The sequence below is a fragment of the Dendropsophus ebraccatus genome, chromosome 11, assembly GCF_027789765.1.
Source record: "Dendropsophus ebraccatus isolate aDenEbr1 chromosome 11, aDenEbr1.pat, whole genome shotgun sequence".
NCBI classification, from domain to species: domain Eukaryota; kingdom Metazoa; phylum Chordata; class Amphibia; order Anura; family Hylidae; genus Dendropsophus; species Dendropsophus ebraccatus.
The window spans coordinates 7837741-7850929 of NC_091464.1; the positions used below are offsets into that span (position 1 = coordinate 7837741).

General features: G+C 45.3%; 1 protein-coding gene across 1 annotated transcript; it reads right to left on the minus strand.

Annotated features, from left to right (window-relative positions):
* Positions 1–287: 287 nt before the first annotated feature.
* Positions 288–10668, minus strand: LOC138767357 (olfactory receptor class A-like protein 1). The gene is made up of 4 exons (XM_069944854.1): positions 9711–10668; positions 6736–6817; positions 2466–2800; positions 288–451 (listed from the first exon to the last, which is right to left on the minus strand). Exons 1-4 carry the CDS (start codon positions 10666–10668, stop codon positions 288–290), a joined length of 1539 nt encoding a protein of 512 aa, XP_069800955.1.
* Between the last annotated feature and the right edge of the window lie 2521 nt (positions 10669–13189).

Genomic DNA, 13189 nt, shown 5'->3' on the forward strand with positions numbered 1-13189 from the left:
GAATAATCCTCAGCTGTGCGGCGACCTTTCTGAATGGAAAGTAAATGAGACTCTGCCAGGGTCGCACAATTGGGGTCATCATATATTTGTCCGAGGGACCAAAAAAGCTCTAAAGTGAACTTCACTCAGGGGCACCGGGAGACAGAGCCCAATCCTGGGGCGCCCCCTGAAGGAAAGACACAACCATGGCTTCCCTCTCAGCATCACCAGAGAAAGCATTAAATCTGAAATACAGATTACAAGACTCCCTAAAAGTCCTAAATTTGTCAGGGTTTCCGTCAAACCGGTTAGGCATCAACATCTTGGGATGAGGAGTCTGAATAGTTACAGGTATCCGGTATCGCAGTCACCTGGGACGTTGATGGAGTCAAGACATCCACCCTCTGCAACAGCTGCGTCATGACACCCGCCATGCCCTCCATTCGTGTTGCTATATCCTCCATAAGGTCAGCTATGGATGGTTCAACAGACATGTAGAACCGTAGGGATCGCTGATGTGGGTAAGGTAAGGGCCTGCGATAATGCTAGCAATCAGGGACAAGATGACACAAAGACAGGTGAGCCCTAAAGCTGGCACCTGCCCCGCTGTCCCTGTCTACTTGCCTCAGAAACCCTAGGCAGCAGCGTACAACCGGACAGCAAACCCTGATCTCAGAAAATACAATTCAGGATATAACGCTAGGCCAAGATACACTAGTAAACTAAGATTTAAAGCAGGCAAGGAAGACATGCAAAGAGAGCATACTTATGAAGCATGGAGTCCCAATCCCAGGCGTGATTGGGACTGAGGCTTCAGGTCCTGCAACACCCTTACAGCTGACTGGTGGTGTCAGCTGTCAGTAAAATTACAATGATGTGCTACACCTAAAGCCGATCGGCCAGGGTTGGTGAAGCCTCGGCCATGGTAACATCAATCAGCAGCGCCAATGCGCCCCCAGAAACCCGGCTGGCTGGTATGGACGCAGTCGGCGCGTCCTTAGCAAACATCTGGGCTGGTCGTGAGGAACACCATTGGCACTGTCAGAGAGCTGGCCGCTCACTCTGTGCGCACAGCCGGCTCCTAACAGCAGGTCTTTTTCCTATGTCTAGTAGTTGAGCGAGTTGAGCGAACTTTAAGCATGCAGAATTTGAATAGCGGCAGCTGCTGAAGTTGGATGCAGCCCTCAGGCTGTTTTCATGTATCCATGTTTTCCAGGGAGCCTTATGGTTTTATGCAACTTCAGCAGCCACTAGTAATTAAATGCTGCACGCTCGGACTTGGTTGAACTGAGGAACAATAAATGGAAATTGTGTTAACATTATTCTGTGGGTCATATGTGTTTATATACTAGCCATAACATTTTTTCCCATCAACAGAGGAGTGTGAGAGCTTGTTTTTGCGGGATTAGGTTATGTTCACACAGAGTTAAAAAAAAAATTCAATGCCCACTCCCCCTTCCCCCAATTGGCAGAGAACTGGTATCATGTCCTATACTTGTGTTTTCTTTTTCTTACATCTGTTTCTCAAGTCTCCGCTCACCTCCAGACTTCTTTCACTTATTCACAATCCCTTCACTTACGCCAGAATGAATCTACCATCTCACATGTAAAGGGGATTACACAGTCACAGCAAAACATAATAATAGAACAAAGTGAAAAGGTAGCTGAGATGAAGGATGAGAGCTGAATGAACGCTAAAACCTCACAAAAAAAAGGAATAATATATAATCCGACTTTGTGTAGTAAATGGTAATATGATATTGATAAAAAGCATTATGGGTGTGAACACTAACGTACTGTACCTCGTTGATCTGTATCTCTTCTACAGTACGATATGCTCCGTTATAGGAGAGCCTTGTATTTATATACTGGTATCTGTAATGTCATTTCACTAGAGATTAATTAAAGCAAAACCGTGAAAGTAACATGCTCTTGTATAATTAATCTTCCCCTATATACAGAACATATATTTCCTATGGACACCGAACTCAGTAGTTTGCTGACTCATATGTGATACATTTAGTTGATTTTGGTATTGCCTCCTATTGGGCATTGCCTTCTTTGATTTATAATTCCTTCTTTCAACTGGACAGGTCACACATACGAAAACATGTTACAAAGTATTAAAGTAGACTTTCCTGTTTTGAACTGTATTGCACAGTATTTATTATGTGTTATAGACATTAGCTATAGAGAGTACCATGCATGTGAGTTGTGAGTATAGTATAGAGAGTGGTAAAACCATTGTTCTCTCTCTAACAACTCCATAGATGGTAAATGGAGCAGCAGGGTAAGTGCTCGACTCGCCACGCTGTTTAAAACAAACAACTCAAGTCACTTTCTTAAGGCCCCCAGCATACCAGTAGTTAAGTCCACCAGTATCCAAGTAGTTGAGTCCCTGTGTATCCCTGTAGTTGAGTCCACCAGTATCCCAGTAGTTTAATCCACCAGTATCCTAGTAGTTGAGTCCCCGAGTATCCCAGTACTTGAGTCCCCAAGTATCTCAGTAGTTGAGTCCACCAGTATACCAGTAGTTGAGTCCTCCAGTATCCCTGTAGTTGAATAGTCGAGTCCAGCAGTATTCCAGTATTTGAGTCCACCAGTATTCCAGTAGTTGAGTCCACCAATATCTCTGCAGTTGAGTCCCCAATTATCCCAGTAGTTGAGTCCAAAGAATCCCAGTAGTTGAGTGCACCAGTATGTCAGTAGTTTAGTCCTCCAGTATCCCTGCAGTTGAGTAGTTGAGTCCACCAGCATTCCAGTATTTGAGTCCACCAGTATCCCAGTATTTGAGTCCACCAGTATCCAAGTAGTTGAGTCCCTAAGTATCCCAATAATTGAGTCCAAAGAATCCTGGCAGTTGAGTGCACCAGTATGCCAGTATTTGAGTTCACCAGTACCCTGGTAGTTGAGTCCTCAAGTACCCTGGTAGTTGAGCCCACCAGTATCCTGGTAGTTGAGTCCACCAGTATCCAGAAGTATCCAGTCACAGAAGGGACCCTGATGACGTCAGTGCACAGGGACCATTAGAGGATTGGCAGAGAGAGGCATGTTTACAGATGAATGTTTACTCCATCTACTACTTGACCAGTTGGTGCTGGAGGATCGCCCCCATGACTAGATAGCAGTAACTTACATACAGCAAGGGACGTTTTCAAACTTGATTTTCGGGGGGTTATGTGTAATGTGGAAACAGAGTATTTATATGACTGGGAACACTGCTACTGGCTGTATTATGCTAAGTTACTAGCTTCTGGCCAGATTTTGTGGTGATTGATTTCCTTTAAAGGAGTTGTCTGACCCTTTATTTTTGGAATAGACATTTCTAATACTTCCTTCAGTTGTTGCCTCCAGCCTTTTTTTGCTTCTGTTCCCCCTTCTATTCTCTGTCTCTGCTTTTCTGATTTGCCCTTTATATTTGTAAAAATAACTTCCCCTTGATGTCATACATGAGTATAAGGGCCCTATTCCACAGGAACGATAATCGGCCGAATCGGCCCCATTCAGCCCGATTCGGCCGATTATCGCTCGGTGGATTAGAGAGAACGATCAGCTGATCGTGTCATCGGCTGATCGTTCATTTAGGGCCAGACCTAAAATCATTGTTCCCCCACCGCGCATCGCTACGGTGGAATAGCGGTGTGCGTCGGGGGACCGACGATTTGAGAAGCGCAGCATACATTACCTGCAGGGCTTCTCCTCCGCTTTGTCTTCCTCCCCAGGTCCCGCGCGCTCTAGCTTCAGAATGGCCTGTCAGCTGACGGAGCGCTCAGCCAATCACAGGCCGGGACCGCCGCGCCCTGTGATTGGCTGAGTGGCCTGTCAGCTGACAGGCCATTCTGAAGTTAGAGCGTGCGGGAACCGGGGAGGAAAACAGAGCGGAGTAGAAGACCTGACAGGTAATGTATGCTGCAAGGGCTGCAAAGACATCGGTAACAATGTTCTTGCAGCCCTCGCTCAACGATCATCGGGCCTTGGAATAGGCCCAGTAAACGAGCGGCGATCTAGCAGATCGGCGCTCGTTTACATTGTTGATCGGGCCCTGCTCGGCCTGTGGAATAGGACCCTAAGGTAAGCAGTGCTGACATTGTAAGCCTCCTGCTCCACACCCTGTTATCTGTCTATGTTCACACACTGTCTCTTGTTTGGCTGTCTCACAGAAGTCTTTAAGGGCGGCTGTGATTATGAGGCCTAATAACAGCTGTTATTTTATAATTTTGCAGTTACGTGTACAGTTGTAAGAATTTAGGGATAAATTATTTGCTGTTTTATATACTGCAGTAATAACTTTGGTCAGTAGGTGGCAGCAAATTAGTAAACTGCCAATAAGTATATGTAGTATTGTATGAGAATGGAAATAAATGTTCTAAGCTGCAAAGTCAGAATCTATGTAATTACTGGGACATTTGCTATTTTGATACTTCACACCAGAAATAACTAAATGCCTCATCAACACAGGAAACAGGAAGTGGATATGTAGTGTGGAGGGGGGAGCTACCTGTGTGGTGTGGAGGGGGGAGCCTCCTGTGCCGTCTGAGGGAGGAGCTACCTGTGTAGTGTGGAGGAGGAGCTTCCTGTTTGGTGTTGAGGGGGGAGCTTCCTGTGAGGTGTAGAGGGGGAAGCTTCCTGTGCGGTGTGGAGGGGGAGCTTCCTGTGCAGTGTGAAGGGGGAGCTATCTGTGTGGTGTGGAGGGGGGAGCTTCCTTTGTGGTGTGGAGATGGAGCTTTCTGTGTGGGTGGAGGGGAGAGTTTCCTGTGTGGTGTGGAGGAGGATTTCCTGTGTGATGTGAAGGGAGAGCTTCCTGTGTGGTGTGGAGGAGGATTTCCTGTGTGATGTGAAGGGAGAGCTTCCTGTGTGGTGTGGAGGAGGATCTTCCTGTGTGGTGTGGAGGGAGGATCTTCCTGTGTGGTGTGGAGGGAGGATCTTCCTGTGTGGTGTGGAGGGAGGAGCTTCCTGTGTGGTGTGGAGGGGGGAGCTTCCTGTGTGGTGTGGAGGAGGATTTCCTGTGTGGTGTGGAGGGGGAGCTTCCTGTGTGGTGTGGAGGAGGAGCTTCCTGTGTGGTGGGAAAGGGGGAGCTTCCTGTGTGGTGTGGAGGGGGGAGCTTCCTGTGCAGTGTGGAGGGCGAGCTTCCTGTGTGGTGTGAGGGAGAAGCTTCCTGTGTGGTGTGGAGGAGGAGCTTCCTGTGTGGTGTGGAGGGGGAGCTTCCTGTGCGATGTGGAGGAGGAGCTTCCTGTGTGGTGTGGAAGAGGATCTTCCTGTGTAGTGTGAAGGGGGAGCTTCCTGTGTGATGTAGATTGGGGAGCTTCCTATGCGGTGTGGAAGGTGAGCTTCCTGTGTGGTGTGGAGGAGGAGCTACCAGTATGGTTTGAGGGAGGAGCTACCTGTCGGTTGCTGCCTGATCTGTGAAGGAGTGCAGGGAATTGCTGGTGCTGGCTGAAACTGGGGATGCAGCGACCGGCTGAAGAGGAGTGACTGGCACACATTAGTGACTGGCACACGAACACATTACTGACACACACATGATTGACACGCACATTACTGACTGACACATTATTGACACAAACACACACATTACTGACTGACACACGCACATTACTGACACATGCACATTACTGACACACACACATTACTGACATACATATTACTAACATACACATTACTGACTGACACACACACACACACACTTACTAATACACATTACTGACTGACACACACATTACTGACTGACACACACACACATTATTGACACACATACATACATACATACACACAGCATTTACAGCTCAGTCTTCTCCCTCTTCCTCTCTGCCGGCCGATCTCCACACTGTTGTATTGAGGACCTGCGGGTCTCTTTCTCTCTGCAGGATGCTCACAGGTCCTGCTCCGCTATCTACTCTTGTTCAGCCCACTCACACTGCACTACAGTGAGCAGGCTGAACATCAGAACATTGGGTCCTTCTCGCTTTCTGGGCCCTTGGAGGCGCTGGGGCCCTGGCACTTGCACGGGTAAGCCCTTTGCTGACGCTGGCCCTGGCCTATGGCTCTTCATTCTCACACAGGATTTTTTAAAATTCTGCCACTGCCCCTTAACTAATTGGATGCCGGGCTTTAAACGAGCTAATACATTACCTGCTGGTCTGCTTCTCTTGCTCCAGGGTCACTCACGTCCTGCTCAGCCAATCAGTGGCAGCGGTGGGATAGCTCACTGATTGGCTGAGCAGGACGTCAGAGGAGAAGCAGGTGGGAGTGTGGACAGGTAATGTTTTTGTAAAGCCGGGCAGCTTCTGGGTTGAGCAGGCCAGCTATGACTGTGAAATCTGCTACAATATTGTATGTGTGAAGGCAACCTGAATGTAGTTCTGCCTACTTTACCTCTAGAACTGCCTGTCTGTAGGGCAACATTGTGATACAGCGATTAGCCCTAGTCCCTTGTGAGTCTTTGCCATCACTCACGTTAATCTTTGTCCCAAATGAAGCTCACAATCTCAACTCCAAATTGACCTATCAGTATGTTTTGGAGTGTAGGAGGGAACCCACAAAGACATAAGATTTGACCCCAGGACTCCAGCAGTGCAAGACAACAATGCTGCTGACCATCACGCCACCCACAACTTTAAATCATGCTGCTCTACTGATGCAGCTTCAGGGCAGGGCTAAAACCCATGTAGAACTGCAGCCAGCCCATAGATGGATGCCTTACCTACCCATCTGGTGACTTATCCTGTGACAGTCTCGAAACCGGAAGTTAGCCCCTACTTGACATCACAGGAAATGAAGGAGTCAGTCAGAGCAGTCATGTGGCCCAGCTTGAAAACAAAAGGCGCGCCGAAAGTAAAAACTGAAAGTGAATATAGAACCTACAAGACTCACAAAGGTTATTGTAACACTAGTTTATTAAAAAGTGTGGCATACATTTGAAAAAATTCTTGCAATTCTTTGACATCTGAATCCAGAAGTATACTGGCTTTATAAATCCCCCGTTGTTCTTAACTATATTGGCAATATAAAATGCATACATATGAATAACTAGATGAGATGGTTGAAATTCAATACTTGATAAGATCACCATTGTTATCACTTTTACATGATAAATACTTTTAAAAATTAGACACGTAATTATTTGAGCCCCTGTTGTGTCTGGATTGCACTGAATTGTAAAATCTGCTAGGGCCCTTTCACATGGGCCGATTATTAACACCTGCTTGTTGGCTGATTCAGCAGGATTCAGATGCCGATAGTTCAGGTTCATACGAAACCAACCTCGGACCATTTCGCTCGTCTCTAATTGTTTTCACCCGGAGATTTACACAATAAGGCTATGTTCACACTACATAAAATAACGGCCGTTGTTTTCACCGGCCGAACTTTTGCGACCGAAACTACAGCTGTGGAATTACGAGCGTACGGGCTAGTCGTGAAACTACGGCCGTGTTTAATTTTGCTTCCTAGCATGTTTTTAAGCGGGCTGAAATGGGTCATTTACTTTAAATACTGCGTCCAGCCCGAGAAACCACTCAAATTTTTTTTTACATCAAAATCAAGTTTAATTCGGCAGATATAAGTTTTACGTTCGTGGCCGCATTGAAATCCACGGCCGTGTTGCAGTATTACCGGACGGAAATAATTGACATGTTCATTTTTCACGGGGACATATATACAACGGCCGGTATCTAATACGTAGTGTGCATTCAACGTCCGTAGTTACATTGCATTGCGTTCATAATAGGGAACCTCAAAACAACGGCCGTAGTTTTGCAGTGAGGACTACGGCCGTTGTTTTACGTAGTGTGAACATAGCCTAAGGGTAAGTTCACACTGCTATGCCTCAGTGTGTCTTAGCATCTCTATGGGAGAGCGCGCAATCCTCCGCTGCCGCAGCTCTCTGCTCAACGAAGTGACATGTCAGCCTATTTTACTCAGTGTGAACATACCCTTACACATGCAATTGTCAACAATGATGCGAACCTGCTGATATCTCCTTGTAGCTCCTAGGTCCTTATTCCAGTGCTGCTGTTCTCATTTTTCTAGGTGGCACTGTTTTGGAGTAATTTCAGGGACATTTCTCTGTTCCTCAGTGCACCGCCCGCCTGCCAGCTCCAACATGCACGGCTATTTGTGTGTATTCAGCTATACATAAGCAGGCACGCACAGTAACCGCACCTGTGCACTGCCGAGCTGCTGTTCCTGCGCATGCACCCACATGTGCCTGCCCAGCATTGCAGGAAATGCAAGAAGCGCTTCTCAGCACCCAAATGGTTCAAAGAAGAAGACGAGCTGGGAGCCAACAGGGAGGAATCAGCAGATTAGTGAGATGGCTGTGTTCCCCTGATATGTCCCCAAAATGGGAACATACTGTAGCCTTAGCTTGTTGAAGAGAAAGGCGAAGCCGTAGCAAAATGTTACAGAGGTTAAGATTAACTTTTTTACACTGAAGCTTAGGGTTAAATTCAATAATAGTGGTACACAACTTGGTGGTATATTTGGTATATACACGTGCAATACAAGATCTGCTTATGTGGTGGGGGTTATTGAGGGGGTGGTGGTGATGGGAGAGTAAATTGAGGGAAAGTAATAGAAGTATGTATTGGAGAAGGGGTAGGGGTTGTGTAAAGGTTAATGGGATGTGTGGTCTGATGTGTTGGCTGTGCTGGAGGAGGGGAGAGCATGCTCTGAGGTTTGTATTGAGGCGGTGTTCTCAGGCCTCGCTGGAGTATTCTTGTTCTCTGTGAGATATGGGACCTTTTTGCAGTATTGCTCATCTAATCACTCATTTACACCTACTTGGGGCACATATTGATGCCACAAACCAGACATTTACCAGCATCTGGATGGTGGCATAAAAATTCACAAAAAAGATTGGGTGTGTTAAATAGCATAGTTTTACACACATACACACACAAAAAAAGCAGCGACAATCTTTGCGCAATGTAGTCACTACAGAAGGGTTTGTGCTAGTGTTCTTTTGGTATGACCTCTCACCATCTCTAGAAGGCAGTATCTCATGCTTGTCTCTATCCAAGGCCTTAGTCTCATTTTTCTCCTAGTCACATGCCTCTGCTATAGCCCACCTGCATATATCTGTGTGGAAAACTGACTGGGCTTATGTGGAGATACCACTCTTAGACCTCCATGGATGTCTCATTCACGCGGATCTAAACCTGCCTTTGTGGATGACACAATGCCCATTGTTTAATCAGCACAGGGCACCAAAAAATGGCCTCCACTGAGAAGCACATCTTCTTCCTGCAGGATAACATCCAGGGACTGGTGTCCTTTACCAACACAGAACATGACACAGATGGTATAATATATGGTATATAACATTGTACAGCAACATTAATAAAACCCTTGGGTAGTATACACTGATATACCTTTCAATACTCTTTGCTGAGTATAATTGTGGACTACACTTTTACATACTGTATAAAAGATCCTATAAAAACAAAAAGAATAATTATACTGTATACAATTTCTATAGAACATTTTAGGGTACATAGTGTAAATAAAAGCTAAACATATAAAAAAAAAAACAAAGCATAAAGCCTCCCGTTTTAAGCCTTTCTTCATATGGTCGTACAGTATGATCGTTCACCTGTCTGTACTTTTTCTAAGTCTAGTCGGTTTTCAAGAAAAAAAAAATAAAACTGTGATTTTAGTACTTCACAAGGAGCATCTCAAGAAAATGAAAAGTTTTCGTTATTATCCTATTGTATGTTCGCTTCCAGACTTACTTATTGAGAACACAAGTCCATTGTCTGATGCATTTCTGGGAAAATTCCTCTTTCCATCTGAATATTTCCAGCTGTGTTTAAGTTTAGGGTTGGTTCCAATGATGAGTATTGGGCTTAGTGACGCATAAGAGGATGCTAAGAATACCCGGATATCGTTCATGTTGGGGCTTACATTAGACAAAGTCAGTGTATAAACCCACATTGAGTTATCTAGTCCATATAGTATCACATAGAGGGCGACTAATAAGATGACCGCTCTGGAGGCTTTGTACTCAGTTGACGTTTTCTGACCTCTGTCTGAACTCCTGATTCCTCTTACAGTTCTCTCATGTTGGAGCAAGGTGTATACTATGTAAATGCTCGCAAGCATCATCAGTGTTACAAAAATAAAATCCCGAAGAGTATATACAATTCCATTGACAATGTATGATGTATAGGTTACAAAGTCAGTATCACAATACACCAAGTGCAGAGTGTAGGGTGAGTAAGTTGTGTTTTTCCTGGCATGTGTAATAACAAAACAGTTAGCGTATATTGAAAAGAGGAGAAAACAGAAAATGATGATGATGGTCATGGCATTTTGTGAGACCTTCTGTTTCAGGTAGCTCCACACTTTAGTTGATGGGGCAATGAGAATGCACTGGTGACAACTTAGTAGACTGGTGATACCAATGGACATAGCTCTACTCACTCTGTATGTAAATATCACTATTTTGCATTCGGTCTCATCAAGTAAATTTTCTAGACCTATAGAGTTCAGGAGCTGGAAGATGATTCTAGAAAGGATGACCAGAAGATTGGCTGTTGCCAACATGGTCAGTATTATATTGGTTGGAAGAAGCTTTTTTTCAACTATTTTGATTAAGGCAAATTGTGTAATAATGAACATATTTCCTGGAATCCCAATTATTACAAGTAGGAAAAACCCAATCGCTTTTAGGAGAAGATAAGGATCCATGTGACCTGAAGTCTTCTATGTCTGTAACCTGGAAAAGCAGAAATAATTGCATAAAATGTAGGAGGCTATACAAAGCAACAAATATCCTGACAGACTCTAATAACAGCAGCAACAAGGGCAAAGACTTGCGGAATGATATTGTGTTAAAAATAAAAACAAACTTCAAAGCTGTTTCATGAGGTTTATAGAGCATGTAATCCAAGTATGGTGAACATACCTCACTTAGGATAATACACCACTGCGGTAGGGATGTAGGAATGATACTTCCGGCCTGTATTTATAAGCCACACTGTGACAAATGTAAACCCACCAGAGACTAATTAACTCTTAGAAAGTGTGAAATTACTGTACAACTGATTGGACAAATATCATGTAAGAACTTAGCATATAATACGACATAATCTCTAGAGTCATTACCTGATACACTAGCTTAGGTCTTCATTTCTAGTTCAAGTTGATCCTTAAACACAAAGGAGGTTTGTGTCATTTTTTTAAGATGTGTTGTTGTACTGTAAAGCTTAAACTACCATAAGAATATATGCTGTGCACATCATACTTGTATACACTTATATACTGTTATAACATACAATTTACACACAGTCAAAAAATCTATAGTAAAGCAAAACAAATGCTACCTACAAAACAGTTGGGAATGAGGTCAGCACCTTAGAGTTCAGTCGCCTTTACCCGCCATTCGTGGGGGGCTTGGCTGTCAATCTATAGTGTATGGGGCTCTCCACACCAACCACCAACAGATTTAGGTAGAGATAAGCCACTGTCAGAGCGCTATGGCTGGAGCCTTTCCCTCCTCACAGAGAATACATAAATTTTGTGTGTGTGTGTGTGTGGGTTGGGGGAGGGGGGGGGGGGACAGGAGTTGGGTGGGAGAGATAACTCACGGCCACAAGATACTTTGTCAGTTATTGAAGGTGTATGAGGACCTTTAGGGATCTGAGGTTACCAACATGTCCAGCAGTCTTTATTAACCTTTTTAATATTGAGTAAATGCCATGGGCAGCATAGACAGCAGCTATACAGGTTGGGAGTGACTCAATAAGATCCTAGTAGGTTATTACAGGGATCTGGAGCCATGATGACTGCACTACATCCCACAGCCCCCACATGGTGCTCGAAGTGTTAACACAGATGCTCAGTTGGGGGAATTAGTGGGCCAGGATTGGAAGTTGGAAGTCTTGGTCATGTTCTTACTTCCTAACGGATCTGAGATACATTCTGTCAGCTGAAAGGCAACTGTGTTCTTGAAGGCTAATAACACACCCCTAGCTTTCTTAGAATGGTGTGCCTGGTAGATGTGTCAAAACATATGATTACGTATTCTATGAGTGCCAGTTTAGAGTAAATGCGTCTCTTATGCTACCATGATATCGCATTTAGGCCGTTCGCTTATACAGGCTGTTAAGCCTTTTACAGTGATAGAATTTGTAGCACCATAATCTCTGTAGTAAAACAATTGTTTCAGTTTTCAGTAATCTCCCACCACATGCCACACAGATAGAAGGATAGGCAACATATGATGCCCAGATGTCAAACCTGTCCGAAAAATTAAAACTGACAGGAACAGTAGGAATTAAAAATACGAACAGCGACTTCTGGTTCTGGCGCCATGCTGTAAGCCACGAGTGACCTCGGCTCCGCTCAGCAGCTACCATGCCTATCTATTTTACACCCGCACCACTGATCCTAACGGGTATACTGTACCCTTACCTGCTCGAGGCACACATATGGATCGCTTTGTCCACAAAAAGGTGAAGCAGGTTAAGCAGCTGCATCGCTCCAGGTCCCGCAGGGCCAGAGGGGAGGAGGCCGACATGGCGCCATCGCCTGTATCGTCCCAAGCTGCCTCGCAGGAGAGATCAGAAAGAGACTTCTCGGGAGGTGAGGAAGAGGGGGACACCTTTACCCTCGATTATGCGGCTCTGGTGGCCAAGGTCGCGAAGCGCATTCCCCCGGGGTTACAGTGACCTCTCGTTGACTAATTTGCCATCTCCAGTTTCTCCTTGCTGGGGTCAGATGCTGAGACAAACCTCCTGCTCTTTCTCTATTTTCCGAATATCTGTTCATCCCCTCCTCCTTTTCCTGCCCCCTTCTTCTCCTAATCTTCTTTCCTCTCCCCCCCCTCCCCTCTTCCCATCTTTCCATACCCTTTCCCTACCCCTCTCTCCCCTTTCTTTTCCCACCCTCTCCTCTCTTCCCCTCTCCTTTCCCCTCCCCTCTCCTTTCCCCCTTAATTTATCCCTCCTTCCCTTACCCCTTCCCTCCCATTATGTGATGGTCCCTGTAGAAAAAGGACATTGTCTGTTTCATAAGGTCCAACAGCTGCAACTGGTGAGCTATCCATGGAGGTGTCTTCCATACTGAAGTATTATGTTGGTAGCAGTGATCCTTGGCCTCTTGGCCAGCATGGGAAGAAGCGAGGTCCATAGACCCAGAATCTGCCTGAAGTCGGACGTTCCGACACTGTCTTGGGCAGGGGTCATATTGTTATGATTTTTTCCTGTTT

Bases quoted from the DNA above. Each gene is read 5' to 3' on its own strand.
- LOC138767357 (XM_069944854.1), bottom strand. From the start codon at position 10,668: ATGGATCCTTATCTTCTCCTAAAAGCGATTGGGTTTTTCCTACTTGTA. The intron at 6,818-9,710 runs GTAAGTCTGGAA...ATTCACTTTCAG, and splicing joins TGGACTTGTGTTCTCAATAA to TTTTTACTTTCGGCGCGCCT. The intron at 452-2,465 runs GTACTGGGATAC...AACCATCCATAG, and splicing joins TGAGATACTTGGGGACTCAA to CTGACCTTATGGAGGATATA.